The 23008-nt window shown below is 42.7% G+C and overlaps 1 protein-coding gene across 1 annotated transcript; it reads right to left on the bottom strand.

Annotated features, from left to right (window-relative positions):
- Positions 1-1383: 1383 nt before the first annotated feature.
- Positions 1384-21422, bottom strand: LOC137432580 (insulin-like growth factor). Its single transcript, XM_068124623.2, has 3 exons — positions 21265-21422; positions 7687-7834; positions 1384-5102 (listed from the first exon to the last, which is right to left on the bottom strand). The coding sequence occupies exons 1-3, from the start codon at positions 21301-21303 to the stop codon at positions 4873-4875; spliced, it is 417 nt and encodes a 138-aa protein (XP_067980724.1). The 5' UTR covers positions 21304-21422; the 3' UTR covers positions 1384-4872.
- Positions 21423-23008: the final 1586 nt, after the last annotated feature.

Raw genomic sequence — 23008 nt, 5'->3', positions numbered from 1 at the left:
TGGTAAAAATATGATACTTGAAAACAGCTGAAGGGATTTAAAACAAACTTGTTTATTTTTAGGACAGTGAATGAGGGCATAGACTACCCATTGTGGGACTATGCGGAGGCATATTGGTGACACAGTCGTATTTCTCTAGTTTTATTTTTTAGCCTCAGACTCGACAAACAAAAATCTATTCCTTCCAGGGAAATATTTGCCAGTGTCAGACTTTCCATGTGAATTTCTTCTGTAGGGAACTTTTCAGAGTCTTAGACCCTCTGGGTGAGAGTCTGTATTCCATGTGGAACTCTTTTTCTTTCTCTAACTTCCTGAATGAAAGGCTTTGCCACACATGAATCTCTATCAGAATCTCAGACTCCATGCAAAACCATATTCATGGGGAACTCTTTTTCAAGTCTGACTCTCTGCGTGAAACCATTCCATATGGAAACCTTTTTCAGTCTGAGACTCTTCGTGTGAAACTTGATTACATGTGGAACTCCTTCCAAGTCTCAGACTGTCCACGTGAAGCTCTATTCCATACTTGGAGCTCATTCACTTTCTGACTCTCCACGTGAAATTCCTTATTCCGAGTGCAACTCTTTTCAATTCTCAAACTCTGTGCATGAAACCCTATTCTGCACATGGAATTATTGAGGAGACTCATGCTTTCCCTGTGAAACTCTATTTTATGTGAGGAACTATTTCCCCGTTTCAGTCTCTCATGATGAAACTATTCAGTATGGAGTTCTTTATGAGGCTCAGACTCTCCGTATGAAATTATATTACATACATGGACTCTTTTCTCTCTAAAATTCCTCTAAACTTTCTGCCTAAAACTCTTCCACATGGAACTATTTCCTCGTCTCAGACCCTACAAGTGGAGCTTTCTTCCATGTGGAACTATTTATGAGTCTCACTCTCCTTGTGATATTATCTTCCATATGAAGGTCTTTCCGAGTCTCAGACTCTCCTTGTGAAACTCTATGCGGGACTACTTGATGTCGAGTATAAAACTTAATGAATGATTGTATTCTTCTTTGCTTTGTTTTCCAGTCATCAACATAACCATTTCTTGACACTTCAAGCCGCCATCGCACTGGGTGTACCAACCCTGCTGTTATTGCTATTATACCATTAATATTACGATGATTACCATTAGTGGCAGTGTAGCTCACCTGGTACAGCATGTTTTCTGCTAAGATAAGCTCCATGCTGTTCTTAAAGTTTTGCAGTTGTTTCGATTTTTAAAAAATATTAATTATTATATATTACTGTATTTTACACCAGTCTTTGGTGGCTTCCATGAGCCTTGATTGAAAGGTGTGTATACCAAAAAGGTTATATCCTTGTTAAAAGTTTTTAGTACTCCAGCTTTATGAAAAACACAGAAGCACAAGGTACCATTGCAAACTTTTATTTTTCAAAACAATACTTGCTTTCCACCACACACGTAACCTTCCATCGCGTCAAATCTTTTGGGAAATGCAATATATCACAAAACATAAAAGGGGAAAAATTAGGTACAAGAAAGAAGGTGAAAAACAGAAATTAAAACATTTCAATATTTATGGCACAGCACCCGAGTGAGTGTCGTTTTGGAGATGTAAATCAAAGCCATCTCACTGCACGACCTTCAAATGGGCTTTACAAGTGTGTAAAACATTCGCATAACAGTGGCAAGTCCAGCCAGGTTCCTGATAAGATGACCATGAATCTGCAGGAAAGTGTGATAGGAAGAAATAATTTGCATCATAGTGCCAGGAACCTGGTGGACATTTTGATGATAAAGCAACGACGTGCCTCAAGTGTAAAATTTCAAAACGACGACAGTAGCAATTCCTTTGCTGTGTGCACAAACGGGCACAACGCTCTCTCAACAAAAGTAACTAAACAATTCCAAACTGCAGTGGAATCCACCTTGTGCCTTCATGGATCAGGTGTGTTTCAAGCCCTTTCAACTAGCACCATGAGCCGCTAGGGCAAGAAGAGTAACAGCCATACTGGCATACAGTTGCCATTACCTCCTCTCCACTAGCATCATTTACATCCCTCCGCCTTGTCTGGCACAATAATATCTTAATAAAATGCATATGATAAAACAAACATAGCACCACTTCAACATATCGCTACAAAGGTACACATGCATAATTATGTGTATATGTCGTTATTATCTTTAATGAATAGTGCCTTATTCCGCATGTGCTTGTGCCCACTTGGCAGCCGATTCGATTACTTACAAAAGTCCTGGGACAAATAGCAAAAATATATATTAAATTGCAGCAAGAGAGGATGCAATTTAAATGTGGACAGTGTCTCCAGTCTAGTGCAAGGTCCGCAGGCATTGCGAAACAAAAACTAATAATAAAACACCTCTTGTGATGTAATCGAGGGACCGTAACTGGACGTAGAACACAAGCAATTCTTGAACATTCTCAAAGTGACTAGACATGTAAGTTCTAGAGGAGATGGGTGTTGTACTGAGTTTTTGGGAGGAACATGGAGGAAAAAGGGTTTGGTGCACAAGAAAAACGTGGGTTTTGGGTTATTTTTGGTAAAGTCATCGAAATTGTCTTTCGTAAAAACGGCCGAGAAAGGGGAATTTCAGCAAAAAAAAACAATCAAACCCTGAAATCATGTGTCGGGTCAAGGGGAAATCAAAACGGGTTTGGAATGAGATATTCGTTACCACGCTAGGTAGAGCCACACATTTTTACTCATTTGAAAACTCACATGTATGCTTGTTATATGCCATTAGTTTGATGAATCTCACTTTTTTTTTTCCAGAGTAAAGTCTTTGTCGATATGTGACGTCACAAAATTTTTCGTCTTAATAAAATAGAGCATCGAGATGTTATCAATGTGTTGTGAAGGTGTGCTCTCATATTCAGCATTTGGTCAGACACCAAATGGGGGGCTGACCCAATGGGTCCGTGGTCTCAGCGAGACGGGTCTCCCATAAGCTCGTGATCAACAGCTTCGGCCGGCATCATGTTACGAGCTTGTCGAATGTTGCAATGCAGATCCAGCCAGTTTATCGTTCGTCTGCTAACCAGAGAATAACTGTGATGCTGAAATTTCAGGATCACAGTAACCACACCACTGTGATCCTGAAACCAAATTGGAACCCAGGAAATGGAAGCACAAGTCAACGTGTCCACCCAAAAAAATTCACACCCTTGAACAATCTCTCAGCAGGCAAGATTTTGTCGACCTCATTTTTCTGTGATGCCAACGGAACCCTGCTGCATGACGATACACCTATAAACTAAAATCGCAGGAGAATATTACACCAGCCTTCAGCAAAAGTTGTGGCACACCATCAAGGACATAGGTCGAGGGATGTTGAAAAAAAAAATGTCCTCATCTTTTACGTCAATGAGCCTGTGCACAAGGCCCGTGTTTATCCAATTACAATTCGTGACTGTGGCTTCGAGTAGTTGGATGCATCACACCCCTTCCCCCCAAAACCCAATATAGCCTGAATCTGGCTCACAGTGGCGATTATCTGTTTCAACATTTGAAATCCCACTTGCATGACCAATTGACTGACAATAACAAACTGACTGAAGCAACTGAGATGTGTCGAAGGAACAATCTGAATACATTTTTAGTGCAGGCGTAGACAGTTATAGGGACAAATAGAGCAAGTGTGTTAAAATTAACAAGTGTGTGTGTGTGTGTGTGTGTGTGTGTGTGTGTGTGTGTGTGTGTGTGTGTGTGTGTGTGTGTGTGTGTAAAAGTTGACTGTCTTGGACTATTGTGAGCATCTCGTTCCTAGAACATTTTGATCACCCGTCGTTTTGGAGGAATAAAACAAGTCGGCTCAAGAGAAATATCAAAAGGGGATTATAAAGGCAAGAAAAAAAGCAAGACTAAAAAGAAACATGCACACCGATTGACTTCCAATAGAAAGTGAGTTGTTGTCATCGTGTATGCGGTGTGCTGGTGCTTCCTAGACATTAATTGTACATACCAGTGTCTCCTCCAATTGTGTGATTTTGTCCAAGTAATGTTTTCATTGAATATGATGTTTTTTCACAAACACCTAGCGAATGATTTGACGGAAGCCTGCTTCCTGTGGCCTTTATATCCGGTAACTAACTATGCACTTGGTATCAGAAAAACTGAAATATGGCAAGTCGTGCCTCAAGAATAGGCTGTATCCTCTAAATCTACCACAATGGTGTGCAAAAGCAGGCCAAGGCCATATAGACTGTCCAAAAAAAAAAATCTTTACATTTCATCCATTGCGCTACACTGAATAAGCAGGAAAAGAAGTTGAATGACCTTATTGCATTCTTCATAAAGGAAGAAAAAAAATTGTTTTACGATGTCAAGCATAATGGTTTTCCTAAACCCCACCATATCCAAAGACATGCTCATGGAATATCTTTTGAATTTCACAGAGAAAGTCAAGACGCCTTTGTGCAAAAACCACATTACCCTGTGCTAGAAACAATTAGGTTATCAAAATAATCGTACACATGGCAGTCCCTGGAAAAAATTACCTTTCTCACAAAGAATCGCCTATTGGGTCCACAAACTGCAGCTCAAACGCCATTTCGTTTTCTTCCACACATCCTCCCTTACACTATTCACCCAAACTCTTAAAGTAGAACAATGTATAGCAATTATTGCTACTGATGTGCAAAATCATCTTTTCTCTCACTTTGCACGGGTATGCAAAACAAATAAAATCGACACATAATTCGAGAAGCTCGTCGCCTTCTGGCCAGATGTGTCACCCATCCGTTAGTTAAAGGCATTTCCCGCTGCAAAAAGCTTCACGTCCTGTGTCTGCGCCGATGAAGAGTCAGATACAGCCGAGAAGACTGTCGTTTCAAACTCACGCTAGCACCCCATCTAACCGTTTCTTTCAACGTCGATCTACCGGCTCCTTCCACGCCCTCTAGACTGCGATCCACGCCTTGAGTGCTGACTTGCCCGGTGGGGTCTCTGCCTTGGTCTTGCCACGTCGCGCTCCGCTTTTGAAGGTCGAGCGCAGTACATTTCCAGCAGGCGCAATGAGCATCCTTTGAAGCAGCATTCTTCCACAATGCCCTTCCGAGCTCGTGACCTGCGATGCGCTCCCCTCCTCGGAGGTACGTGTTGTGGCACTGCAGGTTTAAAGTGAGGATGGAGGTTCAGAAAAAAGGAATCTACCACAGTAAAAATCAAAGCAACTATGTGATGAGATCAATCAAACCAGAATATCAAAATGCTCAGCATTCAATCAATGAATCTGTCATATAATAAGAGCGGCTCTCACGGATGTGTCGTGACTTTGACATGGAACGTCAGGAAGTTCCACCCATGAAACCTCATGTTTTTTGGGGGGGGGGCAGGGGGGGGCATTGGGCTCAGTTTTCTATACTGAGAGGATTTTAATGGAACAGAATACTCATGGAGTACCTGCTTCATCTCTCAATATCCAATAAGAAATTTGAAAGAAGTACCGTAATCACTCTGTATAATCCGCTATCATGTATAATATGCAGGACACTTTTCAGATAAAATTCTCAGGAAAATACCAATTTACATGCATAACCCCAACCCCAAAAATTAACTCCTGCAGAAATGAACTCCAGCTCAGAACTGGAAACTCAGTTAATTCAAAAGCAGTTTTTTGCTGAACTAAGAAATTTGGAGAAATGGAGCTTTCGCATTCGTTCTCGTGGACAATACAGACCCCAAATTGTGATCGGATGTTTATTGAGGGAAAGTGCGGCTTATACACGAGTGATTGCGGTATTCAAGTTTGTGAAAAGGTTTTTACACTTGAGATTCATGGGGTGTTGAAAGGGAAGAAATGTACTCGTTTTTTTTTCATTGCATAAAGTTACATTCCTGAACAGCAGATAAAACGGTTATTGTTTTAAAATAGTTATGAGCACCAATGAACAGATACCTTCGGCGCTCATGAACGACAAAACATTTATGATGTTTAAACTTGTAAATTTTGATTTGAAATCAACATTCAAGTGAACAAGTGAGGTGATTAACAAGTAGCTATTCATTCCCTATGAGACATCATCCATTTATGGTGAAACATCTGGAGCACGAATAGGTGTGCAGAGCAATAGTGTAATGTGGTGCAAAAATTTCCACCAAATTGTCCAGAGTTTCATCCCCAGCCATTGACCAGCTTTCCCACCAGTTGCCCAAGGCATTAAATATTATTATTATTATTGTTTTGTATACAGAATCGAGGCTCGTGTTTAATTCGGTTAACACGGTAAATTTGGTTAGTGTCCCTGTCGTTTTTCTTGTTGGTCCCCCTTTTTGTATGTTTTTCACTCACAGCAGCCATCTTGTTACACGTTGGAGCTTCTGGACCGTCGTGCAAAATAATCCCTCTCCAATTACCTTGCAGATGTGTGTTTTCTTCACTTTCATTTTCATCAAAATTTTAACTTTGCTTTTGTCAACTGCTGCTCCGAACTGCTTTCACAATGTTCGACCTCAAACAGATAAATCAAATTCAGTCCCAGATACAGTCTATGCAGTGAACCCTTCTCACCCAATGCTATTGAAATCCAAACATTTCCCACAGATGCCTTTTCCAGCTTTGTCACTTGTCGGGTTGTGCTGCCACGGTTAATACCACGCTTTGGTCCAAAGTCCGCTCTTGATATATTCTGCCAATGATTATACAATTTCTGTCTGAGCTGTGATCCCACACACACTCTGTCTCTAGGGGACGTTCTTTGTAAAAGTTCTGAGTTCCCCTTTCACCTCAAAGCAAATGTGGTATCACACTCATTGTACTCTGTGTTGCATTGATCATAAGCGCTCCCTTTAATAATATCACACCACTGATGTTCACATAAGTATCGAATTTCCTTACACACAACCAGATGCTTAAAATGCAATCTGACGATTATGAAGGTGTGTGTGCTGTAATTTTTGCAGGGTGTATGTGTGCTCTGAACCTTAGTCAAGTAGAGATTATTATTTCATACTGGCCATTATTTTGCCCATGAATGATAATGATAATTTGCCCACTTCATAAGCCTGCATTTTTCTGTTTCCAGTACATAAAATGTAGATAAAATCTTCCACACACCCATTGATAAAATCTCACATACCTGCTCCCTTTCAATCTGCCTTATGTAATATTATAATAAGAGTGAAAAGTCTGCCAAAAATGACGGGCTGGAACAGATTATTAGACGGTGCAGCCTCGTGAGCGTGCCAAAGTCTGAGGCCTCAGTCTATAGTGTCAGGTGTGTTTATATCTTTATTTATTAGATATCATACAGATGTAAATGAACACTCATTTTACTCTGAACACGTTGCACATCACGTGCAGCGAATTTCATCTCCCTGCGCCTTGTATTTATTGTTGTTTAAAAAAATGCTTCTATACACCGCCCTTGTGGCTGTTTCCAAACCACCGTCTACAATTCCAATAGAAGAGACAATTACTCTTTTATGGAAAATGTTTTTCAAATTTGTTTTATCCTCAAAATAGACCGTAGTGAACACACATTCGTGTAAAAAAGATTGGCCTTTAAAACGTACCCTTGTGAAGGGGGACAGACATCTGTACAAACACACAAACTGACATGTTTTATATGGTAGATATCAATTACCACATTGTTTTATGAATCACTCACTTTGCATCGACAGCATTGGCTCATGGATGCACAAATTGCCTCATTAAAAAAAATACTTTTGATACAATATTGTGCAACGTACCAAAGAAGAATCCACGGTCATCACAAACAAACTGCAGCGTGTCCACAAGTTCAGAACCGCAAAGTGTCTCAGAGAGTGTGCACCTTGTGAGTAGCGCAAGAAGTAGTAGCAGAGTGAGGGTGAGCTTGCACCATTGCTGTGACTCGACCTGCATGGACAATGGACATACGCACATCACACACCTTTTTCATATAATACATCGGATGCGTTTTATTTCCCAGAAAATGTTCATTCTACATGGGCTAAGGTTCATTCAGCTACAACACAAATCACACACACACACACACACACACACACACACACACACACACACACACACACACACACACACACACACACACACACACACACACACACACACACACACACACACTTCAAAAAGCCAATGAGCCTGGGGAGCCTTCCCGAGACACTGGCAGACACCATCTTAATAACGTTGATTTTTCTCTCTGCGCTCAGTGACACAATTAAAGAGAAATTTCCTCATTCCCATGGATGTCAACTTATGAGGCATGTCCATGTTCTAACCTCTAAATGCTGAGCATCAAACGAGGAAGCAACATGTACTAGTTTTAATGTCTCTGGTATGACTCAACCAGTGTCGGAATTGAACCACCGACCTCCCAGACTCAGGGTGGCCACACCACCGAGTCCGGTGCCACCAAGTTGGCAGTTTTGTTGAAATATGACATCTTTTTTGAGAAGTAGCTTTTCAACTCTTCTGAAATATGTTTCTTTTCAGCAACATTAAACATGACTGTTGCGTTATCACAGGCATGTGAATCAAGGAAGTCACAGAAGCCATGGAACAAAGACAGGTTGGCGAACTTCAGTGACCCAGTCACAAATTTCACCTTCAACTCAGAGAGAAGGACAAGCACAAGATGTGAAAGAGCAAGATGAGTAGCCTGGGAGTGGGTAGCAGTGGGTCGGACTGGAATTTTATTTCTGACCTATTGAAAGTTGATGTCCAGTTTTATCGTCCCTTACCTTCTCTTCCCAATCCTCCCCAACTCTCCTTTTTCTCACCAATTTAATATATTTAAATTCACCAATTTAGCCCCACACCTTCCTCCCCCATTCCTCCCCAGAACAGTCTGCACAACTCAATTCCTTATTTGGGGATGTACCATCTTGTTGGAGGAAAAAGCCAAAATAATAATAGCTGAATCAAACGTGACATTTGTAGAGATATGATTGTTCATGATATGATTGGTGTCAAAATGATATGATTGTTCAAAGGAATAAACACATGGAATGTGCCCCAAAAAAACCCTTCAAAACTACTTTTGTATGATTTAATGCTCTCTATTTGAAAAACAAACAAACAGAATTACAACATTGCTTTATTGGTCTTTATCTTTCATTAAAATACATTTGCTTTTGTTTATTAGGTTATTTCTCCAAAATAATATAGAGTGGGTCCCGGTGTCAGGCCGTACGTCCGTTAACATTTGACTAAAACATCTCATGAATTGCCAGACCGATATGGACCAAATTTGGTAAGATGCATCAGGACAGCAAGGTTTCATGGGGTTGTGCTTCCCTTCCGGATGCGCCACCTATAATGGGGATTGAAGGGAGTTTTGCCCCAAGTATTGGCATTTCATTCAAAAATCTCAGAAACCGCCAGACAGAATCAGACCAAACTCACCACGAGGCATTGGGACCATGCCCTAACCTTAAGTTGTGCTCCCCATGGCCATATCTCCTGTGGAAAGGGGGCCACGGGCTCCCTACCTGATTCCCTCATTTTCACTACAACATCGTCTCCGCAACTACCTGAGTGATACGGACCAAACCTGGTACAATGAATGCATCAGGACAGTAAGGTGTCATGGGGATGTCTCCCCCCCCCCCCCCCCCAATCCAGATCTGCCCATTTAAAGGAGGTTAGTGGGGTATTGTCCCAAATATTGGTATTTCATTCAAAAATCTTATTCTCCGAAATGGACAACCGAATCCAGACCAAATGCTATGCAGCATCATGACCATGCCCTAACCGTAAGTTGTGCTCCCCATGGCCATTTCTCCCCTGGAAAGGGGGCCACATGCTCCCTCCCCTAATCCCTCATATTCACTAAACCATCTTTTTCTCACAAACTACATGACCGATATGGACCAAATTTGGTGTGATACATCAGAACATTAAGGTCTCATGGGGTTGTGCTCCCCATCCAGATCCGCCCCCCTACAAGAGGCTGGAAAGGGGGGAGTTTGCCTAAAAAATTCAGGTAACTTATTTAAAAACCTTCTCAGAAACCATGGGGAAATAACCGCCAGTCCCCCATGGGGCTATGTTTTAAAATTGCCTTTGCAATATTTGTATTGCACTCCAGATGGCTCGTCAGTGCAAACAAGTCTGAAATGTGTACATCATTATGGCTCTGATTACAACATAAAAAGCAATAGACTATGAAAAGATGATTTCACTAACCAAGAGACTGTTTCAAATGTACACTGTCCTCTTATTCCCCCAGATCCCCTACCCCCTCCTGCACACTACGCAAACCTTGCACACCTCACCCTCCTGGTTATGGAGCAAGTACAACTACAATATACGCATTAAATGAAAATAAATATGGTTTCTAAAGCATTTCCAACCTCCATCATCAGAAAGATGTGAACAAAAAAAGGAAAATAATTTCCAACCTGAACCTCACTACACCCGACGATATGGTTTGTCCTTAATGGAGAAGTAAAACAAAACCACATGAAACAATGAACGCGGACGTCGTGATGGTACAAACTTCCAAAAAAAACATCAACATTGTACATCAAGGAATAAAGATTCCTTGGAAGAAATGAAGACATGTTTGTTCGGGTGTTATAATTACACTGGGGCGAAGTGTTTATGAAAGAAAGAATGTTTGGAAGATTTGATACAACATTCACGAAACCTTAAGAGATATAAAGTGGGAGAAAGTTGAGTGTGGGAGAGAGTTCCGAGTGTGCGAGACAGTTTGGAGTGTGCAAGAGAGTTCCAAGTGTAGGAAGGATTCCGAGTGTAAAAGGGATTTCCGAGTGCGAGAGATTTCCGAGTGCGAGAGATTGGTGTTTGTCTGGAGTTGTCTTGTCTGGCCTTGTCTTGTGTAGCTTCCATCCCAGTGTAGCTTTCCGGAGTGAGCTGCTAATATGATTACAATGATTTCCGAGTGGGGAAGATTTCCGATTTGGGGGGATTTCTTAGTGGGACAGAGTTCCAAGTGACAGTTCTGAAGCCACCAGAAAGCTTGTGCACGGTTTTTAGTTTTATTTTGTTTTTTTTGCACGGTTTGTTTTACTTTTGTGCGCAAGACAATCTTGTTATTGTTCCTGAACTAAGTGCGCGAAGCTTTGTCCCGAAATATGGAATTCGTGATGTACATACAGCTTTGTGATGATGTAGACATAGCGAATGCCTGATGACGATACAGCTTCATAATGATGTAGATATAGCAAATTCCTTATGGAGATACAGATTCATGATTATGTAAGTGTAGAAAATTCCTGATGGAGATACAGCTTCATAATGATGTAGATATAGCGAATTCCTGATGGAGATACAGCTTCATAATGATGTAGATATAGCGAATTCCTGATGGATATACAGCTTCATAATGATGTAGATATAGCGAATTCCTGATGGAGATACAGCTTCATAATGATGTAGATATAGCGAATTCCTGATGGAGATACAGATTCATAATGATGTAGATATAGCGAATTCCTGATGGAGATACAGCTTCATAATGATGTAGATATAGCGAATTCCTGATGGAGATACAGCTTTGTGATGATGTAGACATAGTGAATTCCTTCGGTACACTTATCTACCTAAAGAAAACTACCATTATTTAATACTCGCCTGAGGGAAACTTGGAGAACATTGGACTTGCACATGCATATTTTTTTACACATGGTCATTGTATTAGGCTAAAAGTTTCTGGTCTACACACATAATGGAAGTAAAATTTATTATAACCACAAATTAATCAATTCTGTCTGATGATAATTGCATAATGGTAATGACACAATGATAATTTTAATGTTGTTACAAAATAATTATATTAACAAGAAGGTTGTCATACATAGCACAAATACTTGTGAAATACAAAGAAACAATAGTTGCCATGGAAACAGCAATTTGGCAATTTCAAAAATTTGAACTATAAAGTGTTTTATATGATTGATTCTTATGCATAACAAATTTGGCTGATACTTTCTAATCGGGGCCTACTAGGTGTTTTGCATGTTTCAGATAGCCTTGACCTTGACGTTTGACTAATGTTGACCAGATTTTACTCACATATACTACACATACATACAAATAATCTGCGTAAGTTACAATTTGATATCTATATAAATAGGTACGGAAATAATAAATTCTCAAAAAGACCCACTTGAAATTATAATGGGGTGAAAATGTTGTCATGGAAACCAGGAACGTATCAAAACGGCTAAGTCGATCATTATTTTAAAAGTTTTTGTAAACAAATACTGTGACCCAATATGCAAATCCTATTCTAATTTAAACTTATTAGGATGAAAATTTATGATTTTATGTTACTTTAAGTTTGAACCTTTTGACCTCAAACAATAGGATTCATTAACCTAATATGCAAGCACTGTTCCAATTTCAAGGCAATCGGATGAAAACGAATGATTTTATGTAACCTTGACCTTTGACCCTTTGAGTTTTGACCTCAAAAACATTATGCTGCTAGGTTTTGATTGGTGAACCAATTCAATGACCCAATATGCAAATTCTGTTCAATGTAGCAAAGTATCCAGCCTCTGAGTGGTGGAGATTGTGCATTACTTGCTGAAAAAGGTTTAGTCTGTGTATTGCAGGAAGACAAACAAAAATAGTTATTCTGTGCTATTCTAGTTATTCTGTGCGGACAAACAAACAGACAAACAAACGGACTCAAATACAATACCCTCTCTTCTGGCGAGAGTAATAATAATAACTAGAACGCCACTCAGTAGAGCGCGTGGCCGCTGGTGTGCGTGGCCGCTGCTGAGCCCTATCTTCCAATGGTAAAAAATCCTTCAAAAAATTCCTGGATCCGGAATAATATCCTGAGCTTCACCAAAAACTAATCAATTCTTCCTTATCCCAAGGGCAATCATCCCACCAACTTTCATCCAAATCCGTTCAGAATTTTTCCAGATATCTTGTTCACGAACACATGAACATACGAACACATACGCGAACATACGAACACACGAATGCATTACTCCCTGGTGGGAGTAATAACATGGCCGAGTCTAAAGCATCATAGGCAAAGTGAGTGTGAAAATGTATAGTTACGGTGAAAAGGATTTTGAACAAGTACAGATACATTCAAAGTACACCGCCCCCATGCCAAATAATTAAATATCCTCCAGCGCGGCATTGCCACGGCACCTCTGGCGCCCAGCAATACCGCCGTGCAGCTCATAGAGACTGCATTGGGAGGGAGAGGTGCACAATATTAAATTGATGAATTGCATAATTAAAATCAATAAAACAGTCATAAAATATTTTCTTAATCAATTGGCTAATAGCATAACGAAACCACTAGTGCTTCATCCGAAGATGTAACTTTTAGAATTTAACTTTTAAATAAATTTTAAATAAAAAATATATAAAAAATAAAAATATATAAAATAAATATATTAAAAAAAAAAAATAAATAAAAATAAAATAAAATAAATAAATTTTAAATAAATTTAACCAAATAAATTTAAAACAAATTTAACTAAATAAGTCATTAATTAACAAATTGAATAATTAATTTATCAATCAATAAATAATTAATCGATTAACTGATTAATCAATAAATCAAAAATACCCTTTACGGCCAAATCACTTGGTCATTGTCATGTCCAAATATCAGCTTCCTAGCTCAAAAGGTGCCTGAGATATTGGCCAGATGAGAAAGAAAATAAATAAATGATCAATAATGAAAATAAAGAAATAATAATCATAAAAAATCAAATAATTAATCAATTGGCTAATAGAACACATAAACCACCACCATTTCATCCGAATCTGTAACTTAAAAAAAAAAAAAATGTTTAGTCATTAATCGAATAATTAAATAATTAATCGATTAATTGATTAATCAATAAATCAAAAATAGCCTTTGCAGCCAAATCACTTGGTCATTGGCATGTCCAAATACCAGCTTCCTAACTCAAAAGGTGCCTGAGATAATGAAGGAAATGTATAAGTACTTAATTAATCGCTAATAATTAAATAACTCATCAATTAATTGATTAATCCAAAAAAAAATGTTTTTGACAAAGTACTTGCTCACAGCCGAAATTTCAGCTTCCTAGCTCAAAGGATGGCTGAGATATCGCCCGGACAAACAAACAAACAAGAAAGAAAACAAGAAAACAACCAAAGTGAAAACTGAGTACTCCCTTTCAGCGCACGTCATTGCCGAGCCCCCTTCGGTGCCCGGCAATGACGTTATGCAGCGCCTGGAGATGGCATACGAAAGGTGCGGTGTACAATACAAATGTAACTCAACTATGTAAATATGTACATACACATGCCCCCTCCCCCTTCTACTTATGCTGAATATCAAACTGTTTGTGTGTTGGTTTTACTTGTGTGCACTGCTTAACAGCTGGACGGAATGAGTTGAAAACTGGTGGGTGTACTTGGAGGGTGCACGATGGATGGGGTAGGAGGGGGTGGAGTGGTGGGGTTTTTCGGGGGTAAAAAAAATGATAGTCCTAGGGGGTTAGGGTGGTGGGGGCACCCCAATTCTCTCCATGTAAATGTCTATCGTATAGCTGTTGGAACCCATCTGTGGATCGGTCCCATCGGCCGATGGGTCTGACCCATCTGTGGATGCACGAGAAATGACAATGCAGACCCATCGGACGATGGGTCTGCGCCATCTGCCGATGTGTTGTTCACCTTGAAGGAATGTGTTGACAGAATGGTGCTCTTCAATCAGGTACACAGTCATTGGAATTACATGTGGTAGGAATTTAACAGAGATGATTTTTAACACAAACAATACAATACGTTAAACAGAATTTACGGATACAATACGGATACAATTACGGATACAATTTACGGAATACGGATACAATACGTTAAACAGAATTTAACAGAGATGAATTATGATGCATACACATTCCTTCAAGGTGAACAACACATCCGCAGATGGCGCAGACCCATCGGCCGATGGGACCGATCCACAGATGGGTTCCAACATAGCAGTGTGTGTGTGTACATGCATCACACTTTATTCTAAAATCAAGAGTCCCTGCTGTCATAGAATAATAAAAATGGTAAGGTTGGAAGTTAAAAGTCGATTTACTTGAAGCAATAAATATTTTCCTTTTAATCATAAATGTGCAAGTTTTATAAGCTTGTCTTTCATGAAGGGAAGAGGAAGAAGCAGGATTATGAGCTTTAAAGTAGAAGTTGCAAGGGTACGACAGCAGGAGCAGCCTTCACCAGTCAGTGGTACTTTTAGAATAAAGTGTGACGGACATGGAAGGAGCACACAGTTTTATATACATATATATATATATATATATATATATATATATATATATATATATATATATATATATATATATATATACACAGTGCGTATCAAAAAAAAGGTAGTCCGAATTCAAGGGGTTAATATACAAAGGTTATTCAGTGTGACAATTTACATGTGGTTAACAATTATGAGGAGATCCTCAGCTTTCCATTGATGCCTTTCATGCATCATTGCTGTCACACATGACCGAGTACATGTTCATTGAAAATGACAAGTTCAAATCGCATTTTTACAAGTTTGGCTAATCGGTGCAAGACAGTTTGAAATGGACGCATTACTTGTCGACTGCCAAGTTGCTTATGTAAAATTGTTAAGCTGGCCTGGTAATCGTCGGTTGCGTCATCCTTTGTTTAAGATGGGTATTTAAGATGGGCCTACAGTGTATGGGTTTAGAGACAGTCTGAGTCATTGAAAAGATGGTTCAACTTACGACTGAACAGCGGACCTTCGTGGTTACAACCTTTCACCAAACTGGAAGTTTGCAGCGAGCTCGTGATGCGTTCAGGGAACATTTCCCAGAATGAGAGCCTCCAGCAGCCAAAACCATCTGGGCGAATGTTAGAAAATACCAAGAGCATGGCACTAGCCTCAACTGCAACAAGGGGAATTCTGAAAGGAGGTGCACTGGGCGATCGGAAATGAACATTGCAGCAGTAAGGCAGCAAGATTTGGAGCATCCTAGGGATACCAGCGCAAGACAAAATGGGATGGGATTGCCTTCGGCAACATTCAAACGAATCACAAGACTGGACCTCCACCAACATCCATATCGGATTCACATCCGGCATCAACTTACGCCAGAGGATTTTGCCAGGAGGCTGGTGCTTGCCGGATGGTTGATAGCATGTTGCGAAGCAGATGTCAATTTCCTGCGGTATCTCGTTATCGGCGACGAAGCTGCTTTCGCCATGGATGGCAAGGTCAATACCCATAATGTTCTTGAATATGCATCGACAGGACAACCACCGGAATTTAATTTTGACACCAACATGAATCGGCAAAAGTGGACTGTTTGGTTGGGACTTTGTGGAAGTGGTCAGGTGATCGGACCATTTTTCTTTCAAAGGAATGTCAATGGTAACAGGTATCTGCAGATGATCAATGATGAAGTTTTACCACAGCTGGAGGAGAACTTTGAGCGACAGGTTCGTTGTGTCTTCAGATATCTCTGGTGGGCCCAAGACGACGCCCCAGCACATCGTCTTATCGCTGTCCGAGATCGACCGAGGGAACTCTTTGGAGACCGGGTCATCGCCCTCAACCATGCAGTGGAATGGCCGCCAAGATCACCTGACCTCACACCATGTGATTATTTCCTTTGGGGACATTTAAAGAACAAGGTGTTCGTAACTCCTCCCCGTGATCTTGACGAATTGCAGGGCCGTATTCGACATGAAGTGGATCTTTGCGCAATGACCCGGCTATGGTGAGACAAGCAGTTCAGGGCATGCTCCGCCGCTGTGAGCTTTGTGTTGAAAGGGGAGGTGGACATGTTGAAGGTGTGGGTGCATAAAGGCCAATCATTCCTGAGAAAAGTTCACATCTGACGTTCATTTTGCACCAATTATCCTGACTTGCATCGATTAGCCAAACTTGTAAAAATGCGATTTGAACTTGTCATTTTCAATGAACATGTACTCGGTCATGTGTGACAGCAATGATGCATGGAAGGTATCAATGGAAAGCTGAGGATCTCCTCTTAATTAGTAAACCACATGTAAATTGTCAAAATAAATAACCTTTGCATATTAACCCCTTGAATTCGGATTACCTTTTTTTTGATACGCACTGTATATATAGCAATACTTATTGGAGCAATAACAAAATATCTAATTTTACATGGAAGGAGCACACAAAGTTATACATAGTAATACTTATTAAAGCAATAACAAAATGTCTAATTTTACATGGAAGGAGCACACAAAGTTATATATAGTAATACTTATTGAAGCAATAACAAAATATCTAATTTTACATGGAAGGAGCAATTTTACACGGATCCGGATATTCACCAAAATCGAATCGAATCTTCCTTATCAAACACACATGTCCAACAGGTTTCGTCCGAATCCGTCCACAACTTTTTGAGATATCCTGCTATGTATCGTTTTTGTCCCTATCTCCCAATGGTGAAGAATCATTTAAAAATTCTCGTAGCCGGATCCGAATCCGGATCTTCACCAAAATCTAATCATTTCGTCCTTGTAACATACGCTACATCTCTGCCAAATTTCGTCCAAATCCATCCACAACTTTTTGAGATATCTTGTTCACAAACAAACGAACAGACAGACATGGGTGAAAACATAACCTCCATCCACCTTTGGTGGTGGAGGTAACAACAACCAGAGCCACGACAACTATAGCAACAACAACGTGTTATAGAAAATCCCTTTTTCACGCATTTCACTTCATCTTACTATAATTCACCAAATGTCCGTCTGTCCGTCTGTCTGTTCGAAGGTACCGCAAAAATGGCTGAACCGATCGCAACGATGGTTTGGGTGGGTAATCCTAGGACCCCCTGAAGTAAAATAGGCTATATTGTTTTTCCAAGTTTTCCAATTTTCCAGTTTTTCCAAACATGATGGAATAATATTTACCGATATGAACAGTGATGTGGCTTTTGTTGAAATTCTACGTACCAGGAGAGAGTAGATCGACCCCTGACGAACTCTTCGTATGTAAACGTGCGGCTCCGAAGTAACATGGCAGCGTGTGCAAAGCGACTGAGAAACAGGTGTAGCGGCCGCTTTCATGTTACAGATTCGGCGCGCACTCTTCACACATAAACGTGCGACTGAGAAAGACGTGTAGCGGTCGCTTTCGTTTTTCAGAATTCAAGCTTTTTTCAAAATGGGCGCCATGTACTGTTTAGATTTTGATGATTTGCGTGTGATATGATTCAACGGATGTTTATATGAATCGTTTAAAATAAAAAAAGTCCTCAATTTCTGACATTTTGCCTTTTCATTTGGGCCTCCCAATTGAAGCCCCGCCCATAGGGCGGGTACCGTTGTTAGTTTTTTTAAATCCTCATTGAGACACAGGTAGACTAGACATGCGATATGTTTGTGAAGTACAACATGCTGTCCTTTGATTAAACCCATCAGCGAAGCAAGAGATAAGCACGACGAGTTGAAATGAATCACAAGGTCATCAGTAGACAATGGACGAACGAACACACGTGGTACATAAGACTTGAACCTGGGTTCAGAACATCACAAGTCTGGTATTCAGATTGGAACACAAACAGGTAAACCCACTGCGACCCTAACATGACGAAGGGAACCCGACGCACGATTCCGTCTTCACTGTGCTCATTAAAAACACTGATGTATGTTGGGTATTTAGAGTGAGGGTAGGTGGGCAATCATCAATGTGTGATGCCCAGAATATGCAAATGACATATTTGGTGTTCACAAACTGAAAAGGCAACCAAGCAGCCCCAGGTGCACACAAACCATGAGCACAAGGCAAAGTATTTTTGTGATGTCCTCAAGGTGATGATAAACATCATTTGTGGCACAATAATGACGCTAGAAGGTGTAGGCAATTTTAAGATACATTTTTGGTAAATCTACATTCAAGGCCGATGTTGGTATTTGATCAAGAGGGCTGCAGGTATTCTACTGTGGGTAACAAACATGGATGGAAGCGACTTGAAGCGGGAGAATTTGCATCCATGCAGGATCTGTTTGCTCGGAACCTCGGACAACTAGATTGTACTTACCCTGCGCAGTCAACTTATTGCGAGCCAACTCTTCTGTTTTTGAACATTTTTTTTCTTTCATCCAATATGGCTGCCAGACCATGTGAGCGATGACATCATAAATTTATATTCTCTAATATAATTGTTGCATAGATCACGCTCAATACATTTCAAACTGATCAGACTAAGCGTGGATCAGACTAAGACTAAGCGTTGTCCCTGTCGAATTATGACGTCATATTTATGGCACTAATGACGTCATCTTTAACAACACCTATTCCCCATATGGAGTTATTTACAATGAGCCACGTTTCAATTTTTTCCATGCAGCGGTTTTGGAGAAATAGAGGTGCAACATTTTTCGGTTTTTCCAAGATGGCACCTGTACCACATGACCTATGACGTCATGATTATCATTAAAATATTCGAAAGGAGGAGGGAGGTCCTCCTATGGTGAAAATTTCGTGTCCATCGGACCAACGGTTGCCGAGAAAATTAATTTTTAAAATGCAGACACGGCACACGTACGGGACACGGCACACGGCACACGTACGGCACACGGCGCACGTACGGCACACAGCACATGGCACATAGCACACGTACAGCACATGGCGCACGTATGGCACACAGCACAAGTACGGCACACAGCACACGTACGGCACATGGCACACGTACGGCACATAGCACACGTACGGCACACAGCACACGTACGGCACACAGCACACGTACGGCACACAGCACACGTACGGCACACAGCACACGTACGGCACACAGCACACGGCACATAGCACACATACGGCACACAGCACACGTACGGCACACAGCACACGTACGGCACATGGCACACGTACGGCACACAGCACACGTACGGCACACAGCACACGTACGGCACACGGCACACGTACGGATGATGAATGCTTAACCCCGCTTTTCGCTTCACGAGCACAGGGTAATAAACCTTTAATCGATGAAGGACGTTTCCTCGTAGTACCAGGTATTAAAGATTGAGTTTCTTAACGACATCCGACCACACGTACCAGGTAGAAATGTGTTTCCATACTAACATACGTATTACTAAATGCACAAGATAAGATTGAGTCTGCTCTCTACATCTGCATACCAGGTAAGATCGAGTCTCTTCGTGATATCGGACAATGCATACCAGATCAGGTAACGTCGAGTCTCCTCATGACATCCGACTGTGTATACCAGGTACATCGAGTCTCCTCGTGGCATCCGACTGTACAAACCAGGTAAGATCGAGTCTCCTCGTGACACCCGACTGTGCATACCAGGTAGATCGAGTCTCCTCATGACATCCTACTATGCATACCAGGTAGATCGAGTCTCTTCGTGATATCCGACAATGCATACCAGACCAGGTAACGTCGAGTCTCCTCATGACATCCGACTGTGTATACCAGGTACATCGAGTCTCCTCATGGCATCCGACTGTACAAACCAGGTAAGATCGAGTCTCCTCGTGACACCCGACTGTGCATACCAGGTAGATCGAGTCTCCTCATGACATCCTACTATGCATACCAGGTAGATCGAGTCTCCTCATGACATCCTACTATGCATACCAGGTAGATCGAGTCTCTTCGTGATATCCGACAATGCATACCAGACCAGGTAACGTCGAGTCTCCTCATGACATCCGACTGTGTATACCAGGTACATCGAGTCTCCTCGTGGCATCCGACTGTACAAACCAGGTAAGGTCAAGTCTCCTCACTACATATGACTGTAGTCTGTGCATACCAGGTAAGAATGAGTCTCCTCCATATATCTCACTACACGTACCTTTTCCTCTTATCAGTGGGATAGAAAATGTATCTGTGACTTTTCGAATCGTTGGGTTCACACGTGTCTGCGCACGTCCCAGTTAATCTTGTACCACGGTGTCCCAGGCGCACACCGACAATCCTCCAAACACACAGCACTTTGTAAAAGAAACAGAAAGTGAAGATAAACATCAATAAACAATCAAAATGAAGAGAATAAACATTTTACACATCGGATTCACGTTTCGTGTAATTATCAACTTCAGCACGAAAATGGACGTTGAGCACGTAAAGGTCTTCGTGGGGAACGAAGGGTCCTGGACCACATTGATGGACATCGGTCGCTGGAGGAGCGTCCACACGCGTTGCTTTGGAAGCCCTAGGTGGTGCTTTATCCCCATTATTCCCACTTTCACAAATGCGCATTTCATACAAATGTTGTCGCGCAAGATCCGCGACTCCCGAGGATCTTGCGAAAGTTTTGTCGAAGCAAAGTGCACAGAACGGCCGCAGACAGGACAAGAAAGCTGGTTACCTGAGTGCGGGACGTGAAGCGACCACTCAGACCCTCCATCGTGACCGAGACGAGGGGCGAGCAGGGCTGAGGGTACCGGGGATCGTAGTGCTTCGAACCCTCTGCGCCAGTGCCTTGCGACCCCAAACTTTTAATGGGCTTCACGCGCAAGCGCACTGGGCCGGTCGCGACGTTCTTTTGGTGCAATTCCACAGAAATAAAAGGTCGGGGAGGGGTCGCGATGGTGGAGGGGTGGGAATCGTGGAAGGGTCTGGATGGTGGAGGAGTCTGGATGGTGGAGGGGTGGGGATCGTGGAGGAGTGGAGATGGTGGAGGTGTCGGGATGGTGGAGGGGTCTGGATGGTGGAGGGGTGGGGATGGTGGAGGGGTGGGGATGGTGGAGGGGTGGGGATCATGGAGGGGTCTGGATGGTGGAGGAGTCTGGATGGTGAAGGGGTGGAGATCGTGGAGGGGTCTGGATGGTGGAGGGGTGGGGATGGTGGAGGGGTCTGGATGGTGGAGGGGTCTGGATGGTGGAGGGGTGGGGATGGTGGAGGGGTGGGGATGGTGGAGGTGTCGGGATGGTGGAGGGGTCTGGATGGTGGAGGGGTGGGGATGGTGGAGGGGTGGGGATGGTGGAGGGGTGGGGATCGTGGAGGGGTCTGGATGGTGGAGGGGTGGGGATGGTGGAGGGGTGGGGATGGTGGAGGGATCTGGATGGTGGAGGGGTCTGGATGGTGGAGGGGTTGGGATGGTGGAGGGGTCTGGATGGTGGAGAGGTCTGGATGGTGGAGGGGTCTGGATGGTGGAGGGGTCTGGATGGTGGAGGAGTCTGGATGGTCGAGGGGTCTGAATGGTGAAGGAGTCGGGATGGTGGAGGGGTCTGGATGGTGGAGGGGTGGGGATGGTTGAGGTGTCGGGATGGTGGAGGGGTCTGGATGGTGGAGGGGTGGGGATGGTGGAGGGGTGGGGATGGTGGAGGGGTGGGGATCGTGGAGGGGTCTGGATGGTGGAGGAGTCTGGATGGTGAAGGGGTGGAGATGGTGGAGGGATCTGGATGGTGGAGGGGTCTGGATGGTGGAGGGGTTGGGATGGTGGAGGGGTTGGGATGGTGGAGGGGTCTGGATGGTGGAGGGGTCTGGATGGTGGAGAGGTCTGGATGGTGGAGGAGTCTGGATGGTCGAGGGGTCTGAATGGTGAAGGAGTCTGGATGGTGGAGGGGTCGGGATGGTGGAGGAGTCTGGATGGTGAAGGAGTCTGGATGGTCGAGGGGTCGGGATGGTGAAGGAGTCTGGATGGTGGAGGAGTCTGGATGGTCGAGGGGTCTGGATGGTGAAGGAGTCTGGATGGTGGAAGGGTCGGGATGGTGGAGGAGTCTGGATTATGGAGGAGTCTGGATGGTCGAAGGGTCTGGATGGTGAAGGAGTCTGGATGGTGAAGGAGTCTGGATGGTGGAGGTGTCGGGATGCTGGAGGAGTCTGGATGGTGGAGGAGTCTGGATGGTCGAGGGGTCGGGATGGTCGAGGGGTCGGGATGGTCGAGGGGTCGGGATGGTCGAGGGGTCGGGATGGTCGAGGGGTCGGGATGGTCGAGGGGTCTGGATGGCGAAGGAGTTTGGATGGTGGAGGGGTCGGGATGGTCGAGGGTTCTGGATGGTGAAGGAGTCTGGATGGTGGAGGAGTCTGGATGGTGGAGGGGTGGGGATCGTGGAGGAGTCTGGATGGTGGGGGGGTCGGGATGGTGGGGGGGGGGTCTTGATGGTGGA

This window comes from Myxine glutinosa, chromosome 8 (genome assembly GCF_964187855.1).
Source record: "Myxine glutinosa chromosome 8, kmMyxGlut1.1, whole genome shotgun sequence".
In the NCBI taxonomy this organism is placed as follows: domain Eukaryota; kingdom Metazoa; phylum Chordata; class Myxini; order Myxiniformes; family Myxinidae; genus Myxine; species Myxine glutinosa.
The sequence above is the reverse complement of the archived record's forward strand: the minus strand, read 5'-3'. Positions and strand labels throughout refer to the sequence as shown.

Bases quoted from the DNA above. Each gene is read 5' to 3' on its own strand.
- LOC137432580 (XM_068124623.2), bottom strand. From the start codon at position 21,303: ATGGAGGGTCTGAGTGGTCGCTTCACGTCCCGCACTCAG. The intron at 7,835-21,264 runs GTAACCAGCTTT...TTGTCCATGCAG, and splicing joins GCTTCACGTCCCGCACTCAG to GTCGAGTCACAGCAATGGTG. The intron at 5,103-7,686 runs GTACGTTGCACA...TTAAACCTGCAG, and splicing joins TGACCGTGGATTCTTCTTTG to TGCCACAACACGTACCTCCG.